At 42.8% G+C, this 22,064-nt stretch overlaps 1 protein-coding gene across 1 annotated transcript in view; it reads left to right on the top strand.

Moving 5' to 3' along the window:
• The first annotated feature begins 9,247 nt into the window (after positions 1–9,247).
• The window catches only part of LOC126418884 (uncharacterized), a 60,232-nt gene continuing 47,415 nt past the window's right edge, over positions 9,248–22,064 (top strand). The window contains exon 1 of the mRNA XM_050085891.1: positions 9,248–9,625. Within this exon, the coding sequence (XP_049941848.1) occupies positions 9,252–9,617 (366 nt within the window). The 5' untranslated portion in view covers positions 9,248–9,251 and the 3' untranslated portion in view covers positions 9,618–9,625. The remainder of the gene's footprint in view (positions 9,626–22,064) is intronic.

The raw sequence follows: 22,064 nt of genomic DNA, 5'->3' as shown, positions 1-22,064 counted from the left end.
AAGAACACATTGACACCGGTGTGTCAGACCCACCATACTTGCTCCGGACACTGCGAGAGGGCTGTACAAGCAATGATCACACGCACGGCACGGCGGACACACCAGGAACCGCGGTGTTGGCCGTCGAATGGCGCTAGCTGCGCAGCATTTGTGCACCGCCGCCGTCAGTGTCAGCCAGTTTGCCGTGGCATACGGAGCTCCATCGCAGTCTTTAACACTGGTAGCATGCCGCGACAGCGTGGACGTGAACCGTATGTGCAGTTGACGGACTTTGAGCGAGGGCGTATAGTGGGCATGCGGGAGGCCGGGTGGACGTACCGCCGAATTGCTCAACACGTGGGGCGTGAGGTCTCCACAGTACATCGATGTTGTCGCCAGTGGTCGGCGGAAGGTGCACGTGTCCGTCGACCTGGGACCGGACCGCAGCGACGCACGGATGCACGCCAAGACCGTAGGATCCTACGCAGTGCCGTAGGGGACCGCACCGCCACTTCCCAGCAAATTAGGGACACTGTTGCTCCTGGGGTATCGGCGAGGACCATTCGCAACCGTCTCCATGAAGCTGGGCTACGGTCCCGCACACCGTCAGGCCGTCTCCCGCTCACGCCCCAACATCGTGCAGCCCGCCTCCAGTGGTGTCGCGACAGGCGTGAATGGAGGGACGAATGGAGACGTGTCGTCTTCAGCGATGAGAGTCGCTTCTGCCTTGGTGCCAATGATGGTCGTATGCGTGTTTGGCGCCGTGCAGGTGAGCGCCACAATCAGGACTGCATACGACCGAGGCACACAGGGCCAACACCCGGCATCATGGTGTGGGGAGCGATCTCCTACACTGGCCGTACACCACTGGTGATCGTCGAGGGGACACTGAATAGTGCACGGTACATCCAAACCGTCATCGAACCCATCGTTCTACCATTCCTAGACCGGCAAGGGAACTTGCTGTTCCAACAGGACAATGCACATCCGCATGTATCCCGTGCCACCCAACGTGCTCTAGAAGGTGTACGTCAACTACCCTGGCCAGCAAGATCTCCGGATCTGTCCCCCATTGAGCATGTTTGGGACTGGATGAAGCGTCGTCTGACGCGGTCTGCACGTCCAGCACGAACGCTGGTCCAACTGAGGCGCCAGGTGGAAATGGCATGGCAAGCCGTTCCACAGGACTACATCCAGCATCTCTACGATCGTCTATATGGGAGAATAGCAGCCTGCATTGCTGCGAAAGGTGGATATACACTGTACTAGTGCCGACATTGTGCATGCTCTGTTGCCTGTGTCTATGTGCCTGTGGTTCTGTCAGTGTGATCATGTGATGTATCTGACCCCAGGAATGTGTCAATAAAGTTTCCCCTTCCTGGGACAATGAATTCACGGTGTTCTTATTTCAATTTCCAGGAGTGTATTTTGTTGACAACCATAGGGAGATATGATCGTCATAATAAAATAAGAGAAATCAGAGCTCGAACAGAAAGATTTAGGTGTTCCTTTTTGCCACGCGTCGTTCGAGAGTGAAATGGTAGAAAAGTAGTATGAAAATGGTTCGATGAACCCTCTGCCAGGCACTTAAGTGTGAATTGCAAAGTAACCACGTAGATGTAGATGTAGGTGTAGATAACTACTGCAACCTACATCCCTCTAAATCTGCTTAGTGTATTCATCTCTTGGTCTCCCTCTACGAGTTTTACCCTTCGCACTTCCCTTCAATACAAAATTGGTGATCCCTTCATGCCTCAGAACGAGTCCTACCAACTGATCCCTTCTTGTAGTCAAGTTGCGTCACAAATTCCTCTTCTCCACAATTCTATTCAGTACCTCCACAGCATTCTTCTGTAGCACCACATTTCGAAAGCTTCTATTCTCTTCTTATCTAAACTAGTTATCTTCCATGTTTCACTTCCATAATGGCTACATTCCACACAAATACTTTCAGGAAACACTTCCTGGCACATAAATCTATATTCGATGTTAACAAATTTCTTTTCTTCAGAAACGCTTTCCTTGCCATAGCCACTCTACATTTTATATCCTCTCTACTTCGACAGTTATAAGTTATTTTGCTTCCCAAATAGCAAAACTAATTCAGTTCTGTAAGTGTCTCCTTTTCTAATCTGACTCCCTCAACATCACCTGATTTAGTTTGACTATATTACATTATCTTCAGTTTGCTTTTGTTGATGTTCATCTTACATTCTCCTTTCAAGACACTGTCCATTCCGTTCAGCTGCTCTTCCAGGTCCTTTGCTGCCTCTGACAGAATTACACTGTCGCCGGCAAACCTCAAACTTTTTGTTTCTTCTCCATGGGTTTAATTCCTATTCGGAATTTTTCTTTTGTTTCCTTCACTGCTTATTCAATGTACAGATTGAATAACATCGGGGATAGGCTACAGCCACTGCTTCCCTTTCATGCCCCTCGACTCTTATAACTGCCATCTGGTTTCTGTTCAAATTGTAAACAGCCTTTCGCTCCCTGTATTTAACCCCTGCCAGCTTCAGAATTTGAAAGAGAGTATTCCAGTCAACATTGCCAAAAGCTTCCTCTAAGTGTACAATTGCTAGAAATTTAGGTTTGCCTTTCCTTAACCTGTCTTCTAAGATTACGCGTAGGGTCAGTATTGCCTCGGGTGTTCAATTTCTACGGAATCCAAACTGATCTTCAAGAGGTCGGCTTCTACAAATTTTTCCATTTGTGTGTAAGGAATTCGTGTTAGTACTTTGCAGCCGTGACTTGTTAACCTTCTTCTTGAAGTCTGAGGGTATTTCGTCTGTCTCATACATCTTGCTCACCAGATGGGAGAGTTTGGTCATGGCTGCCTCTCCCAAGGCTATCAGTAATTCTAATGGAATATTGTCTACTCCGAGGACCTTGTTTCGATCTAGGTCTTTCAGTGCTCTGCCAGATTCTTCACGCAATATCATATCTCCCACTTCATCTTCATCTGCGTCCTCTTCCATTTTCATAATATTGTCCGCAAGTACATCGCTCTTGTATTGACCCTCTAATATACACTTCTGTTTTCCCTTCTCTGCTTAGGAGTGGTTTCCCATGTGATCTCTTGATATTCTTAAAGGTGGTTCTCTTTTCTCCAAAGGTCTCTTCAATTTTCGTATAGTCGGTATCTAGTGATACATGCTTCTACATCCTTCCTGCTTAGCCATTTTGCACTTCCTGTCGATCTCATTTTTGAGACGTTTGTATTCCTTTTCGCCTGCTTCATTTACTGCATATTTATATTTTCCCATTTCATCAAGTAAATTCAGTATTCTGTTATCCATAAATCTCCACTAGCCATGGATTTCTTCTGATGATACTATCGCAGTATATTCTGGTCGATAAGCCGGCTCGGGTGGCCGAGCGGTTCTAGGCGCTACAGTATTGAACCGCGCGACCGCTACAGTCGCAGGTTCGAATCCTGCCTCGGGCATGGATGTGTGTGATGTCCTTAGGTTAGTTAGGTTTAAGTAGTTCTAAGTTCTAGGGGACTGATGACCTCAGAAGTTAAGTCCCATAGTGCTCAGAGCCATTTGAACCATTTTTTTCTGTTCGGTAATTCTGGGGGAGATGTTTATCACCCTTTTTGACTACGGGGATAAATTTTGAGATTTAGAGTGAATCCGGAGAAACACTATACTCCAAAAATTTATTAAAAATAAAACTAACTGGCTTACTTTTCGAATGACGTGTTCGTTTAACTACATAATTAGATATCAAGTGGCAGTCAATACTTTTGGAGTTCGACAATTTGGAAACTGTTTCACGCTTCTCATGGGGCGTGATTTCATCCTAATGAATCGAAAGCCCTCCACACGTCTGAGGAACAAGGCGAGCCCTTGTAGCTGTGTCTGTGACCTTAATTTAGTCTCCGAGTTCTCTGACTGATGTGACAATGTAGTCTTACAATTCTCCTGGATAAAGCAGTTTGGCATACCCTGTCGGAAGAATTATCTTGTCTGATGATATGCAGCACTTTCTATGTACCTTCCACATGCTTATTTTTGGCTTATGTAAGATTACGGGAACCCCTTGAGTGCAAGGTTGCAATTTCAATCTTTAGTAACGCTCATTTAAAGTGTTGTTGTTTACAATTATGACAGGAAAAGTAATAGCTACTAATTACTCACAATGCTAATCACGAAGGCGACCGAAAATTAGTGCTTGTGAGGTGAAGAGGTCAACTTTTAATGGGATGTGTGTATTACACTTCAGAAAATGAACATCGTCGACATTCAAGAAGTGTTCGAAATAAACCATTAACTTGAACCATAAACACCGAATGAAAAATGGCACGCCACAGTGATCACAAAAGGTCACACATTCAAGATCGAAGGCGAACTCCCTGAGAGTTACAAACCGTACAGGACGTTCAACTAGGTATCCACTCTTAAAGGATGCGTACAGAATCATATCGGTGTATGGGATGATGACAGCTGATGGACTATGACGGAATTCAACCGATTGTGAAACAATCTGTCGTGGAGCTTATAGTGAAACTGGCTGTCCTTTAAGGTGAAGATGCAGATAATGCGATAATATGTTTTATAGGCACAGAACAAACAAACATCCAAGGACTGGACGTGGAACCATTTACCGCCTAGTGGTAGTTTCGTTGTCCTTCTTCCTCTCTCTGTAGATTCCCACGACAGTAGCTCGTGAATGTCAGACCAGCTTCTCCGTTTTCGAAGTATTCGTTCACAGGCTCTGTGTAATAATAATCTGCCCTTTCTCGAAGTCGCTTATCTCAATGGATTTCCCCATTTGCAGCCCACATGTTCGCTAGGTTGATCCCCCGTCCGTGTCTGCTCCTCTTCCACGCTTTTGTTCCGGCGTCACGTGTCCACAACGCCACCACAAGGCGGCATCCAGCGTAGCGGTGGGTAGCGGTGATAACCTTCTAGCAGGTCAGTGTGTACTATAACGCCAGACACTCTAGGAGCTCGGGAATGACCTCCTTTAAATAGAAACTAATGACCTCAACAGGGCCCGAATACAGCAAGGCATATTAAACAATTTTTTTTTAAATTTGAAACCTTAAAACAAAATTACAGCTAAAATAGTGAATTCACATCTCACACTTCATTTGTTGGAGGCGTAAAAGCGCTTCTACAATCGTCTCAGCGCCTCATAATCAAGTCAGCTTTGCGGAGAAACCTTGAGACAGCCGTATACACTACATGCTCAAACAGACTGGTTGTTACTCTACGTGAGCTACCATGTTACGTTAAACACGTATCATTCGGCCACTGCAGTAAAACCGCAACCTAGAATAATTTTAATTTCATGCTGATATTTAAAAGAAGTAATACACCGTGATGAATCACCCATTAAACATGCATTAACGGATAAGGCCACATTAGTCGGGTTGTAGAGCCGACATGGCAACCAAAGCCAGCCGTAATATGAAAATTCATCCCACTAATATACTTGGACTCAGGCTAGAATTTACGACATGAATTCATGACTCGTGACTCAGACATACATGAGAATTACAATTTGAACTTCCTCTGAACACCAAGCTGAGTTATCAAAATGCCATGAGGGAAAAAGATGGCAAGTGTGAATAAGTACAAAATTACAGCCAGGGCACTTGACATCAGTTGCAAGCCAGTAAGATAATGAAAATTCGTACTCACGGCATGTCAGAGCAAAGGTTCCAGTACACGATTTGAAAGTCTCACAGAAACAAAATTTAACCACAGGAAAGCCACTGCAATCTACCATCATGGAGACGAGAATAGCCACGAATCGAACGCAACAGGAAAACACCCGTCCGCCATGGTGGATACATACGCCTCTGACAGCCCGGTACCTGCCTCGTAACCAACTCCACTCTCCTCCAAGATGCCAAACGATGAATACAAAATTTCTTCTGGCCGCGGTGTTGAGAGATTTTTCCCCCTATTGCACCGACAGACCGGACGCCACCAGAAAAGTTGTTTTTGATTCAGCTCCACAGCACGTACTGCCGAGACCAAAGACAACCGAAACCCAGGTTCGCTACGGTCCCCCCGAACGGAGCCACATTTGTTTCAAAGCCCTGCGGTCAGAGAGGAGAAATGCATACCAGAGTCGATGTGGATCGGCTGTTACCTTTCTAATACTTTTACGTCTAAGATAAGCATTGTAATCCAAATGTATTAGTCTATTCTGACCTCCCATCCTGTAATTACTGATTTAAATTAATTATTTAAATTCTGTCTTTGATGATTTGAAAGACATATACTTCGTCCTTCGCAGCACTCTGACCAAACAAGGTTGGAAGTTCAGAAATGTTGATTGATCAAAATAATTAGTACTTAGCTGGTGAAATTCCTCTTCGTTTCTTCTCGTGGTTCATGTCTAGGTGTATTCTTTCTCGCTTTCGTGTAGAAAATTGACCAAATATTTGGATATCCAGGGGTTCGCAGGTTTGATCTTGCTGTACCTATTCTAATCAAAACAGCAAACATGTTTCAGTTTTCAGTTTTTTTGATATATTCTTGAAATTATTCCACAAGTTTTAAATGACACTTTTCCCCTGCGGTTCGGAATTATAAAAAGATACTTTTTAGCACTGTTATTTAGACACAATGGGTTACATTCGCCCAACTTTGACCACATGCCGCCGTACACAACTTCTCTCGGCAAACTACTCCCACAGCCACTAACTTACTCGTACTTTACCCACCTTTTGTAGTCCATAAGTTGTTAAACACAAAGATAACAACATACTGGTCAAGGATTATTAAATTTCTTAGTGCTTACATAGGTCTCTGACATTTACGTTCAAAATAGCCGAGACATATTTTTATAAGAAGTGTTTACAGAATTAATGACAATTAACAAAGGGTACTGCAAAATAAGCGAAAGAACATTTTGTGTCGGAAATTACACTTTGTACAGAGAACATGACGTAGTCAGACCAGTTTCATTACACTATTGGCAATTTATCTGGGCCGGCTGGAGTGGCCATTCGGTTGTAGGCGCTACAGTCTGGAACCGCGCGACCGCTACGGTCGCAGGTTCGAATCCTGCCTCGGGCATGGATGTATGTGATGTCCTTAGGTTAGTTAGGTTTAAGTAGTTCTAAGTTCTAGAGGACTGATGACCTCCGATGTTAAGTCCCATAGTGCTCAGAGCCATTTGAGGTATCGATTTATCTGGTAATAAATATTCGACCAGTCGCTTTTTACGATTTATTCAATCACGAATATATTTTCTGGTCACTGCAGGCTAATCAGCAAATGGATCTGACGATGAGACTGCAGGATCTCTCAAACATGTTCTTGGTTGAATAAATCGTAGAAAAGCGACTGGTTACATATTTATAACCAGATAACATGCCAATTTAAATTACATTCGGACTTCGTCAAGTACAGTGGATATAGTGTCATTACACTATGTTGAGGAATAAATGAGCTGATGTGAAGAGTAAAGGTGTAGAATGTTAATAACGTTTCTTTTGTTTAAGAATGTACAAGAGCTTTCACGTAAAAAATTAGGAGCCGTCACTCTTCAGCACGCCTCGCGCGCCCGCCCCGGATCGAATCCGCCCGGTGGATTAACGACGAGGGCCGGTGTGCCGGCCAGCCTGGATGTGGTTTTTAGGCGGTTTTCCACATCCCCCTAGGTGAACACCGGGCTGGTCCGCACGTCCCGCCTCAGTTACACGGCTCGCAGACATCTTAACAATTTTGCACTGTTCCATGGATTACACAAGTCGCAGCCGCGAGGGATTAGCCGAGCGGTCTGAGGCGCTGCAGTCATGGACTGTGCGGCTGGTCCCGGCGGAGGTTCGAGTCCTCCCTCGGGCATGGGTGTGTGTGTTTGTCCTTAGGATAATTTAGGTTAAGTAGTGTGTAAGCTTAGGGACTGATGACCTTAGCAGTTAAGTCCCATACGATTTCACACATAATAATATTACACTAGTCGCAGAGTTGGGGTACACTAATTCCTTCCCCGGGAGGGGGGGAGGGGGGTATGGGGTGGCGGCAGGAAGGGCATCCGGCCACCCCTTCAACTAATATCTACATCTACATCTAGATCCATACTCCGCTAGCCACCTGACGGTGTGTGGCGGAGGGTACCTTGAGTACCTCTATCGGTTCTCCCTTCTATTCCAGTCTCGTATTGTTCGTGGAAAGAAGGATTGTCGGTATGCCTCTGTGTGGTCTCTAATCTCTCTGATTCTATCCTCATGGTCTCTTCGCGAGATATACGTAGGAGGGAGCAATACACTGCTTCACTCCTCGGTGAAGGTATGTTCTCGAAACTTTAACAAAAGCCCGTACTGAGCTACTGAGCGTCTCTCTTGCCGAGTCTTCCACTGGAGTTTATCTATCATCTCCGTAACGCTTTCGCGATTACTAAATGATCCTGTAACGAAGCGCGCTGCTCTTCGTTGGATCTTCTCTATATCTTCTATCAACCCAATCTGGTACGGATCCCACACCGGTGAGCAGTATTCAAGCAGTGGGAGAACAACTGTACTGTAACCTACTTCCTTTGTTTTTGGACTGCATTTTCTTAGGATTTTTCCAATTAATCTGTCTGGCATCTGCTTTACCGACGATTAATTTTATACGGTCATTCCATTTTAAATCACTCCTAATGCGTACTCCCAGATAATTTATGGAATTAACTGCTTCCAGTTGCTGACCTGCTGTATTGTAGCTAAATGATAAATGATCTTCATTTCTATGTATTGGCAGCACATTACACTTGTCTATATCGAGATTCAATTGCCATTCCCTGCACCATGCGTCAATTCGCTGCAGATCCTCCTGCATTTCAGTACAATTTTCCATTGTTACAACCTCTCGATATACCACAGCATCATCCGCAAAAAGCCTCAGTGAACTCTGGTGTTACGCACAAGGTCATTTACATTTATTGTGAATAGCGACGGTCGTACGACACTCCCGTGCGGCACACCTGAAATCACTCTTACTTCGGAAGACTTCTCTCCATTGAGAATGACATGCTGCGTTCTGTTATTTAGGAACATTGCCACATCCGATTAACCGTGGTGACCGTGCGTCTCAGCGGGACAGACGGCACAAGCTAAAGAAAGACTCTTGAGCATGCCTCGCCGCCTGCTGTAGCCTCTTCGGCGACGCGACGTCAGACCGTAATCTCGGTTGTGTGCTTCCGTGCAGCAGGAAGCCCGCCCCACCAGCGCGGCAGGCAGCCTCCGCGGCGACTGACGCAACGCGCTGTGGCCAGGAACTGGCGGCGTGGCTGCCGCCGGCCGGGCAGTACCGGTTGCAGCCATGCCGCTCGTCCTCGTCCTCGCCTTCACCTGTGCGCTGCTCCTCTGGTCTCCGGTCCCCGGCGAGCTGTCCCCACAGCACCCAGCCGAGCAGACTGGCCCCTCCGAGCCCGGGGAGCGCGCCGCCAGAAACGGCCGAATCGTGTACGCCGGCGTGCCTGACTCGGCCGGCGCTCCAGCCGGCAGGCGCTCGGACAGCTGGTACAGAGTGGACGAGGCGGGGCTCCGGGGGGTCCACCTGCTGTACGACGGAGATTTCCTGATGCCTGCTGACGACGCAGACACACCGGGCGAGCCGCGGCGCTTCTCCGTGCCGGAGCAGTGGCTGACCGTGCCCGATATGGAGCAACCCCCGCCTGACGTCTGACCGCGGCGGTGAGTACCTATCCTGGGTCACACTGTGATGTAACAAAATAAAAGTGATGTTGTTATTCCATCGAAAAGTTTGAATTTGAGATTTCGCTTACTGTTTTATCAATCACAATTGGCGTAAGAATCGTGGATTGACCATTGTCATAAAATATTGCATTATGAGATGTGAATAGTTTTTACTTGCAGTTTCGCGTGGCTTGAAGCAGCCACAGCTAGCGTGCTATTGATTAAGAAATTGCATTATCGTCTTTCTAATTACTTCATGATCGTAGGTACGATCATACCCGATTGTGAAGTTATTGTTATGACAAAACAGTTTCCTAAGGGACCAGAAAGTTCTTAAGGGCGCAAAAACAACTGTAACATCACACAAAAGGGAAATTCAATATTAAAGCTGATGCAAGAAGACGATAAAACAGTTTTCTTTTTATCAATGTAGCACGCACATTCGGCTGCTGATCTTGGTGTCTGTAATCTTAGCAAAATGCATAGTTAAAATGAAAATAATACTGAGGAGATAATAGGAATAAGCACTGCTAAATGATTCAGTATTCCCAGAACAACTATTTATTATAACTAAAACATATATCGGTAGATTTTTATGTCCGTTTCATGTCCATTGAGCGCTCTTTTATACACCCATTGTCCTCTTTCAGTCGCTCGTGCGTCGTCACGATAAGTTATAACAGTTCTTCTTTCCACACTCCACTCAAACTTACACGGAACACGTTTTTATTTATTTAGTAAAAAATTAGATCAGACAGTCACAAATCTGCGTCCGTCTTACTTAAGAAAAATAGTACAAGTGTTTTAGCGCTCAAGGCTTCATTTGTTCTCCAGCGAGCAAAATAGTGAAGGATCGCATATCTATCCGTATTTTTCTGTTTATATTGCCGCCCAAAGACGACGAATTACATCATTTAGGAAATTCCACCATCGCTATGCAACGCCTTATTATAAAAAATGGTTCAAATGGCTCTGACCACTATGGGACTTAACATCTCAGGTCATCAGTCCCCTAGAACTTAGAACTACTTAAACCTAACTAACCTAAGGACATCACACACATCCATGCCCGAGGCAGGATTCGAAACTGCGACCGTAGCAGTCGCTCGGTTCCAGACTGTAGCGCCTAGAACCGCACGGTCACTCTGGCCGGCCGTCTGGTGTGCTCCAACTTAAACCCCGTGACTGTTGGCAAAACGTGGCGGGATTTCAAATCAGCTGTCTGACATCCTATGTCTGTATCGTATTTTACCCACATTTCTCAATTGACTGCCAAACGCTTCCAACAAAAATTACTTTTTTATTTGCGAAAAATTATGCCAGAACTACATTTGACCTGGGTTTGTGCACAGTACCATTTATAAAATCTAACAAATACATCGAACGCCACTCTGGTGGGCAGCGGGACGAAATTATTACAAACTATCAATTAAAGTAAAATGTCATTAAAATTCTTTTAAACAGTAAGAGTGGGCTCGTGTCAAAACTTTAAACATTAGATTCGCCGCGTTTTGATCTCTAGTCACTTATAAAAGAAAATGGTATAGGGGAATTATGTCAACAGTAGGTGCCAAAATTGTCGACTTTAGGAGCAGGTCCATTTTAGAGTATCAATTTTAGGTGCACTTCAAAGGTTCAGCTCCCACTATTTTTACAAAAGTTTTAACTATCACTTTAAAAAAAAACCGTAACGTGCTACAGTTCATTCTAATACAATATTTTACTAACTCGCAGTTATCACACACATTCTAACAACTTTCAGACTTACAGGCATTGGAAGCACAGATTTCAGAAGACGAGGCATCATCTAACGAAGCTTAGGCCTCTTCGATTTCATATGCTCCGGAAAATCAAAAAGTGTCGGGATAGCATCACTACTTAGCCAATTCCCTCCAGTCTTAGCCCTATAAAAACATCAGGATTAAAATTGACAGACACTGTAAATATAAATTATAAATATACATTGTAAATAATAACTAACCTATCAAAACACTTCTCCGCAAAGTGCTTCGAGCAAAGGCGCGTATGTGCAGATGGCTTAAAGTTTATCCGTTTCAGGTCCTGTATCCAAAGCTGCCTTCGGTTTTCATCCTTAGGGAAACTATGAGTAGGAACGAGAAACAGTTATACTTACTTCTGTAACCGAATTATCACAGATACTTTCCAAAATGTAATATGAGTCTGACTTTACAGGCATCACTCTCAACGCTTTAATTTACGTGATACTCTATTTCAAGTGTAAAAAACATATAAAAGTCACTTCAGCAGATTTCAATAAACACAACTGCACTATCATAGAAACACTTACACGTGAAATGTAATGCCATTTCCCCCGACAAAACGCTGAGCACAGCCATAAGCGCAACACGAAACAACCATGTTTCGCCAACATTCGCGTGTCTTCAGCCCAGAGATGTTGGAGCCACGAAAATGACGTCAGGGCCAGTCTATTATATTTATGGTCGAAGTTTGGCGCGCTGTTTGGATCGCTACCGCCCTCTGGCTCGAGGTGGAGCAAGTGTACGGTCGCGGGGGAGTAGGGACTGGGCGGTGACCGAGAGAGGTGGTGGCGCGAGCGGGGCCCTGCTGTTGGGGGTCGTCAACTGCTCGCCACGTGCTTTGGCCGACCTCTTGGCTGTCAGGGGCTAAGTCTGCCTTACCCGCATGGACGTGGCTTATGAAGCTTAGAAGCCGTGGTGCAGGAGATCAGCGCGTGGGACCGTATGTCTTCTTATCGGCCGTTGAAAGCACTGGCAGCGGTTGGCTCTGACGAGCATTTGGAAGTACCACGTGTTCCCGGCGCTGGGGTGGGGGGGAGAAGTTGAGTACTGTTTTTATGTAACAGAGTTTGTTATATATATATATATATATATATATATATATATATATATATATATATATATACGTATATAAGAGAAGGTTTTCCAAGTTCTAGTGAAGTGTATGAGTTTCTCCACCAGTGGTTTTGTTGGGATCGTCCCACCACAGTTTTCGTTTGCCTGTCCGCGGGAATGTGGTAATTGCTTCTTGGTGGGGCCGTTTTTCATTCACACCTCGATTGGATGATTTAGGGTCGGTGTCGCGGGTCTCTCTAGTTCGAAGTCTGTGCAGGCACAGCCGTTGCTACATCTTCTGGTTTTGGGGAGGAGGCGGTTTGTAATGGAAGTTTTGGAGCTGATCTGCCATGGCCCTGTAGACCACCAGTAACTATTCCAACTATTGTGATCTGGGCCCCTTTACACGTGTCACTCCCTCACCGAGCTAACGAAAAAAATTTTTTTAGGAACTGCATTTAATGTGAAGGTTTTTGTGCTGGCTTATTCACGTTCATCCTGTAACAAATATAAGTTATGTAACTGGCGGGAGACAACTATTTTTGCTCAGTACAAGCTAGGTACTTAAAGTTTTTTTGGAATTGTTCCCTTATTGATATAACAAGTTTACAATCTTCTTATTGTTAATGTCAAACCTTGAAATATCCTTTACATAGAGATATATATATATATATATATATATATATATATATATATATATATATATATATATATATACAAAGTTAAAATCACATTACTGGCAAGTCGTTAATTTCATACTTGGTAATCTCCTTTTCATAATGAAAATTGTTTTGAAATTATTTTTTTGAAACTTCCTGGCAGATTAAAACTGTGTGCCCGACCGAGACTCGAACTCGGGACCTCTTTGCCTTTCGCGGGCAAGTGCTCTACCATCCGAGCTACCGAAGCACGACTCACGCCCGGTCTCACAGCTTTACTTCTGCCAGTACCTCGTCTCCTACCTTCCAAACTTGCAAACTTCCGAGTTCGAGTCTCGGTCGGGCACACAGTTTTAATCTGCCAGGAAGTTTCATATCAGCGCACACTCCGCTGCAGAGTGAAAATCTCATTCTGGAAACATCCCCCAGGCTGTGGCTAAGCCATGTCTCCGCAGTATCCTTTCTTTCAGGAGTGCTAGTTCTGCAAGGTTCGCAGGAGAGCTTCTGTAAAGTTTGGAAGGCAGGAGACGAGGTACTGGCAGAAGTAAAGCTGTGAGACCGGGCGTAAGTCGTGCTTCGGTAGCTCGGATGGTAGAGCACTTGCCCGCGAAAGGCAAAGGTCCCGAGTTCGAGTCTCGGTCGGGCACACAGTTTTAATCTGCCAGGAAGTTTCATATCAGCGCACACTCCGCTGCAGAGTGAAAATCTCATTCTGGAATTATTTTTTTGTTTTTAAACAAATGCCACACTTAAAAATTTATTATTGAGAAAGTTTTAAAATAAAAAGGTATCTTTAGCAGTGTGTGTTATTTCACCAGCACCTCCTGGCCCCTACTTCCACGATAACGTTTTGGAATAACGTATGTACTTGAGCTGTTTGTGAACTGCCCTAATTGACGGTTCATAGATCCTCCCCAGTAGATTCTCAGAACAAAAGAACATTCTCTGAGAAAGTTCTCAGCTTCGTACGAACAAAAAATTCGAAGCTAATTCCTCTTCACTACCTCCCCTTCTTGTTGAGCAGGCTCTTCGTGTGTGTCATTTGCCGTGTCCGGCACACGACGGACGCGTAATGTTACATTTCATTCAGCTCTCTCAAACAGCCAAACTATTCAGTGTACAGTTAAGAGAAATAGCATACCGTGATTAATCGTCCATTAAGCATGTATTAACGAATAAGGCCACATTAGTCGGTTTGGATAATTTAGTGCCGACATGGCAAACCAAAGCTGACCCAAATATGAAATGTGATTCCACTCTAGTACTTGGACTCACGCTAGAATTTACGCCATTAGTTCCTGACCCGTGCCTCAGAGCTGGCATCAGTGTATTCCGGAAGAGTTGCACTGCGTTTCGATTTTACTTTTATGTGCAGCAACAAATTATTAAGACGATTACGGACGGTTTACGAAAACGAGTTTTCTTGCGATGTTACCGAATTTTCGATTTCCCGCAAACTTTTTTGTTGCTGAAGTTCGGTGAACACTTTACGCGAACATAATCTTAAGATTACATGATATTTTCGTCTTCTACAAACCGGAATTCTGTCAGAGTTTTCTAATGTGAGATAATTTTGGTTAAATACGGTGCATAATGGTCTGCTAGCGTGTCAAGTAAGTAAGCGGTCGCTCGTGCGCCTCGTTTCGAGAAATAGATCGCTAGGTTTGTAGTAGATCAGTTACTAATTTTTCCGATCCACCTGCTTATTTCTAACCTAACAAATGAGTACATGGCCCAGGATTTACTGAACCACCTTCGAGCTATTTCCCTACTCTTCCACTCTCGAATCGCGCGCGTGAAGACATGATGATGAACATCTCGAAATGTCAGTGTCATAGTTGTTTCGTGTGTACCTAAGTATACTCACACATTTCAAGAAACTTAGGTCTGCTAAATGGTAGCAAAGATGATTTAATTTTCACTCCATTTGAAAAATAGCCCCCTTTTCTTTCATGATATTCTGGAAGGAAGCTTGCCAGGCAAATAATATTTTTATCGTTAAACCTGCATAAACTTCTACAGTTTCTCTCTTCATTACTTCTTCGGGATACGTATATCCTTTTTGCCTTCAAAGCAACATAAATTCTGCCATTACTACCAAGAAGTCGGTAAAATTTAACCTCAGCAGAACTCACTCAGTTCGGAGTATGCTACAGAAGTCATTTCAAAAAATTTAGGATGTTCTTCGCTTTTGAGAAGCTCCTCTAGTTTTATTCATACGAAAGCGGAGACTGTTCTTTGTTTTGTGAAACTTGCCCATCCCTTTTACTCGCGCTGAGAACTTTCTGGGCGAAGCATATTCTCCGATTCGCTTTATTCATGAGAAAGTGAGAATGTTCTCCGAGATTTCGAGTATAAAGTACACTCTCCGTTTTATTCATACATCCTGTCTCCCACGACGCTCAGATCTGTTACTCTGCTTCGTTTATACAGCCAGATACAATGCGATTTGACACGGATTTTGGTAAACAAAGACATAATTTGATACAATAACAATACACAGAGCATTACAAAATTACTCACACATATTCCAGTATAGCGGAAGCTCGTTTATCCGGATAACACGGAAATTCAGAAAACTAGATCGCCAGTCATCCACCCGCAGAAATAAGATTTTCCAGTGTCCTTTTCATATAGTCAGCAGCGGAGTAATTGCTGACAGGTTTTCACCAGTCTGCATCTACATTTACGTGACTACTCTGCAATTCACAATTATGTGCATGGCCCAGGATTCACTGAACCACCTTCGAGCTTTTTCTCTACTATTCCACTCTCGAAACGCGCGCGGGAAAAACGAACACTTCCATCTTTCCGTGCGAGCTCTGATTTCTGTTACTTTATTGGGATGATCACTTCTCCCTATGTAGCTGGGCGCCAACAAAATACGTTTGCATTCGAAGGAGAAAGTTGACTGAAAACCCGTGAAAATATGTCGCCGCAGCGAAAAACTGCTTTGTCTTAATGACTGACAGCCAAAGCCACTTATCGTATCCGTGGCACTCTCTCCCTTATTTCGCAATAATACAAAAGAGCTGCCCTTCTTTGAAAGTTTTGGATGTCCTTAGTGCAGGCAGTCTCTTAAAACACACCTTCTACGAGTTCTGCCACAAAATGCAATCTTTCGGCACCTTTCCCCAAAACATTACGTATATGATCGTTCCGATTTCAGTAATTCATAACGGTAATCACTAAGTATTTGACTGCATGACAACCTCTAAAGTTATCTGATTTATAGTCTAGCCGAAATTCAACGGATTCCTTTTAGTACTCATGTGGATGACTTCACACTTCTCATTATTTACATTCAATTGCCATGTTTCACACGATACAGATATCTTCTCTAAATCATTTGGCAATTGGTTTTGATCATCTGATCACTTAGAAAACAGTAAATGACAGCATCATCTGCGCACTGTAAGAAGGCTGCTCATATTGTCTCCTAAATTGTTTATGTAGATCAGGAACAGCAGTGAGCCTGCACACTTCCTGTTGAAAGCCAGGACGCTTTTTTGCTTGATGACTTTCCGTCGAGTACTACGAACTGTGACCTTTCTGACAGATCATGAATCCAGAAGCACAACCGAGGCGATACTCCATAGGTATGCAATTTGATTTGAAGTAGCTTTCGAGGAATAGTACCAAAGCCCTCCTGAAAATCTAGAAATATGGAATCAATTTGAGATCCACTGTCGGTAGCAGTCATTACTTCGTGCGAATAAGGAGCTAGTTGTGTTTCGTAAGAACAATGTTTTCCGAATCCGTGCTGACTATTTGTCAACTAATCGTTTTGTCAGAGGTAATTCATAAGTTAGATAACAGTATATGCGCCAAAACCCTGCTGGAAATCGACGTTGTCGATTGGTTATCGAAACTGGTCTGTAATGCAGAAAATTACTCCTATTTTCTTTCTTGGATATTGGCGACACCTGTGCAACTTCCCGTATTTAGATATAGATCTTTCGTCGAGCCAGCGCTTGTACGTGATAGCTAAATATGGAGCTACTACATCAGCATACTTTAATTGCTATACTTGCTTTTATTGTGCGATTTAAGTTAGTTCATTATTCCGAGGATATCTTCTCGTAAATTATTCATGTTGGCAGCCGTTCTCCATTCGCATTCTAGACAATTCACTTCGTCGTCTTTGGAAAAGGAATTTCGGAAAACAGTGTTTAGTAACTCACCTTTAGTGGCCCTGTATCAGTAACATTGCTTTGCGTATTCTGTATTAATATGAAAAATCGTTTTGCTTTATCACCTTAAAAAATGTTACATTCCGTTCTTTTAAAGCGTATTTTACTTAATATACAGTTTCATAATGCTCATGCATCTTCCACGCTGCCGTAACGACAAGGAAATGCAGAATTATCCAGGAGTATTACTCCTACATAATTCTCACACCACTGCAAAGGGAAGTGATATAAATATTAGTGTCAGTGCTGTTGTTAAACAACTGAAACCCCTAAAATTTAACAAATTTTAAGACCCAATGGAAGCCTTATCACATTCGATATAAGATTTCCGAGTTAGCCCCCTTTTGACCATAATATATCACAGGCCCCTCGAACAAAAAATGATGCCAGTGGCTGGAGGCAACCACAGAGGACGACCATCTACAAGAAGTGAACGATTTCACCATTCACTGACAGCTGACATATTCCATGTCGACTTTTTCCCACTTTGTAGCCAACTGTTAAATTAGTATCAATGCTAGAAAGTTTCTTGTTTAGCTTCGTAGCTTTTTCCTCCAATATCAGGCCTGAAATCAGAACGGCGTTCTCCCTCCTTGTAGTAAACCACACGAAAAGTGAGTCACCTGGCCATTGATTCTTTGCTCTTGTGCTTGTCCCTCCGTTCTCTAAACTGCCCTTCCTCATAATTTTGAAACAAGAGTCTTCAATTTCTTTCCGCTTATTCTTCTATTATGACACTGTGAAGTTCCAACACCAAATTCAGCCACAATATTTTTCAACAATTGCCTTCTTCATCCGTCCTATGGAGTGCATCTAACCTTTTATCCATGGACACCACTATCTTCTTTCTCTTCGATGTCATTTAACACTCAGAACAAATGGTGTCACTACACTACTGTACAACTCAATGTTAACGTTTTAAGCGACAGCAAGCCAGGATCCGTCAAAGGCTGAGTTTAAATGTAATGACTGTCTTCATCAATCGTTGTCAGTATTACTTCCTGAGTATCCAACAATTTGCAGTTACTGTATTTATAAAACCGACCCAGATTAATGACGACTGGGTAAACGATGTTCCAACGCATGTACAGTAGAAATTAAATGTTGTAAGGCACAGAGTAGAAAAACCACAACATTTTATTCAATAGTAATAACATAAATCCAAGAAAAATAATAAAGGTGAGGAATACAATAACAGAATCAGAAAAAATTGGATGATTACAGACATTAACATTTACTTGTAAATGATGAGAAATCATTCTTTTCTTGTAAGATTCAACAGCTAAGAGTCCACACAGAATAAAGTGGCAGGCAGGCGCTGAAGGGAAAGTGCCGAGCACTGGAGGGGAAGTGCAGCTCTAAACTGAAGCTCTAAACTCACATTTTTTGTAAACATTAAGTAGAGCGCCTCCACGCCTACACTTGTATGGTGATCATTCAAAAAGATCTATTGAAACGTCCCCTTAGAAAAATTAATAAATTACTGTGCTGATAAACCTCTTACATTATTTGATTTTCAAACAGCTGAGCAGAACTGAACGTACTCAGACATTTCGCTCTTTAACTATTCTGATCAACACTAAACTGACACACGATATTTTTAGCGCAACGCAATCTGACTTTCAATAATCCCTACAAAAGAATGGCCCTGACTAATATTAACCTATTCACAAATCACTTACCTCACAAAAATCTTCGTTACTCGAATTACTACAATACAGCGAGCGCCACTACTGCCAGCTAAATAAAAGATTCAAACTACTGAAGGCACCAACTACTGATAGGCATAGTTAGCAAACGAAAGATTTTGATACCTTAATACCTTAATAGTGCTCAAAAGTCATAATATATATAGCAGTTCAGGACATCCAGTCTTACAAATTTACTGATTCTGATGGACACACGTCCAGATCATCCGCTCTCAAAACTCCGCCATTTCTCTCCCCACATCCACCACTGCTGGCGGCTCACCTCCAACTGCGCAACGCTACGCGCTGTTAACAGCCAACTGCCCAACACTACAACAGCAAATTCCAACAATGCAAACCAGCCACAGACTTCACACAGCACAGCCAGTGATTTTCATACAGAGCGTTAGGTGACGTTACCAACATAAAAACCTAAACAGCCTACTTACACTTTCATCTCTGCTTTGGCTGGTATACAAAAAGAATTCTGCTGAAAATGCAATAAAAGCAGTGATTTATCTTCGTATGACTGGTTAACAATCTATAACTTTCAGAAAAGCGACAAGAGTGGCGAATTTTGAGTAAAACCTACACGAATTTTCTATCATTTCCACGTTAAAATATACTTCTTTTGCTAGACCTCAGCAAAGGTTACACTGTGTCACCTCACTAACATGTTGTGCAGAAGCAGTTGTGAAGAAATTCTGAAACAGTGGTCTATCAAGTTTATTCAGTAATTAACTGAGGAAAAACAAGGGCAGTAGCTTATGAAAAAGCACACTCTCGATACAAAAATAAATGTGCAATGTCTTCACTTGCAGAGTTCCAAAATCCATAGCATTTCTCGTTTCACCAGCTATCGATGATTCTTAAAAATTACATCATTTCGTAAAAAAATCTGTATTTAGTGAAATAACGCCGTAGGTAATGAAGTTTTGCACAATAACTGTATGGCAAAATACTCTCCTCTTTATGTGCTAATATTTCCCAATGAGTCTTTTCAGTATCTCAAACTGTTTATGACATATAAGGAATGATGTGGATCTCTGCGACTCACCATCACAAATGAGTGTTCTACATCAGATCAGTTTTCTCGATACTGGTGACAGATAGAGACTTCCATACAAATCTAAAGAAAACTTCAGTATGTTAGCTAAATTTCATTCACAGCAACATATTATGTAATATGCGCCAACCGCAAAATCATAGCGATTCCTATTTTTCATTGCAATTTTTTTCGAATTTCGCTCAGTGTCTTACTTCTATGAAAATATAACAACAACTATGGCCATTAACGAAATGATGGGCACATCATCACGAAGCCCACGTATAAAGCTGTAAATACGGCAAAAATCAAATTGTTTTACAGAATAGTTTCTGTAAAATCGTTTGAGAAAGACTGCAGGGCATATGCCTCGATTCCATAATCGCCAGCCGGCCGGAAGGGGGCAAACACTTGGCGGGCTCTCCTCCCGAAGAAACGAATGCACTCGCCCAGCACCTTCGACGTAAATTGGTCAGCACGCGTCGGCCACCGTACCCTGCGCGGACTTTATTCATTGCATTTCACCCAAGTAATCATTTATCTACCAGAAGCAGTTTAACATTAAATACCTGGAAATTGTATCCTTGAACACAGTTATTTTCTTGACTTCTTTCTGAACCGTTTCGTACAGTCCAATAGGCAGGATGTTGGTACGTTTTTATGCAATGACTCTACTTACTTTTTTACATATGCATCCACATCTGTACTCCGCGAGCTACGTTACGGTGCGTGGTGGAGGATACTTTGTGTATCACTGTTACTTCCTTATTTTGCTCTTCCTGTCGCGAAAGATCCGTGACAATAACTATTGCTGATAAGCCTCCGTGAGAGCACAAACTTCTTAAATGTTACCTTAACGGTCTTTTCGCAAGATACGCGTAGGATGAAGCAATATATTTGTTCCCTCTTCTGGTACGCTCTCGGAACTTTAGCAGTGGGCCAGATTATGATACAGAACGCCTCTCTTGCAGCGTGTGCCCCTAGAGGTAACTGAGCATCTCCGTGACGCTTCCACCCTTATTAAATGAACCTGTAACGAAATGCACTGCTCTTCTTTGGATCTTCTTTATTTCCTCTGTCAACCCTAACTGGTGTGGGTCCTTTTGTGTATGGTCTACATTTCCTGAGGAGTCTTCCAATGAATCTTAGTCTGGCATCTGCCTAACATGCAATTAGTTTTATGCAGTCACTCAGTACGTGTACTCCTAGATATTTCAAGGTTGTGACTGCTTCAATTAGTTACATGTTCCATAGATGTTTTGAACGATTCTGAAACGAGCCACTTTACATGTATACATGATTAGCGTTAACGTTGATGACCACGTTATTTTTTAGTCTTACTCGTGTCACTAAAAATCCAGGTCCTTTTTTTTCTAATCGACAACTATTAAACAAAAATTCGTCGAGTTGTCCAGGAGAAATGATTTTAGGTTCGATTTAAAACTTGGTTTGCTACCTGTTAGACATTTTATGATACTGGGCAACACATCATAACTTTATGTTACTGCATATTGAACTCCCTTCTGAGCCATTGATAGCTTTAATTATGGGTAAAAAAATCATTTATTCTTCAAGTGTTGTACATATGGATATCATTATATATATATATATATATATATATATATATATATGGTGAATTTAAAATACCCAACATGAACACCCCATATTATCGTTACTGCACGCTTCTGCGCAATCTGTACTTTCTTTCTAAGTAATGAGTTACCCCAAAAAATTATTCCATAGCACATTACTGAGTAAAAATATCCAAAATATGTCAGTTCGTTTGTTTGTAAGACTAGCAATTATATAAAGAGGAAAAATAGGTGAACTGAATTGTTCGAGAAGCTCAGTAATATGCTTCTTCCATTTCATTTTTTCACCAAAATGTACACCCAAAAATTTGGTCCATTTACTGACTCCTTTTCATGTGCTACATCAGTTGTTGATATATTTATTCTGCAGTATTCAATATAGTGTGTTTTTTTGTTTAAGTAGTTGCCCATTTTCAGAGAACCAC

The sequence above is a fragment of the Schistocerca serialis genome, chromosome 9, assembly GCF_023864345.2.
Source record: "Schistocerca serialis cubense isolate TAMUIC-IGC-003099 chromosome 9, iqSchSeri2.2, whole genome shotgun sequence".
Lineage (NCBI taxonomy): Eukaryota > Metazoa > Arthropoda > Insecta > Orthoptera > Acrididae > Schistocerca > Schistocerca serialis.
The sequence above is the reverse complement of the archived record's forward strand: the minus strand, read 5'-3'. Positions and strand labels throughout refer to the sequence as shown.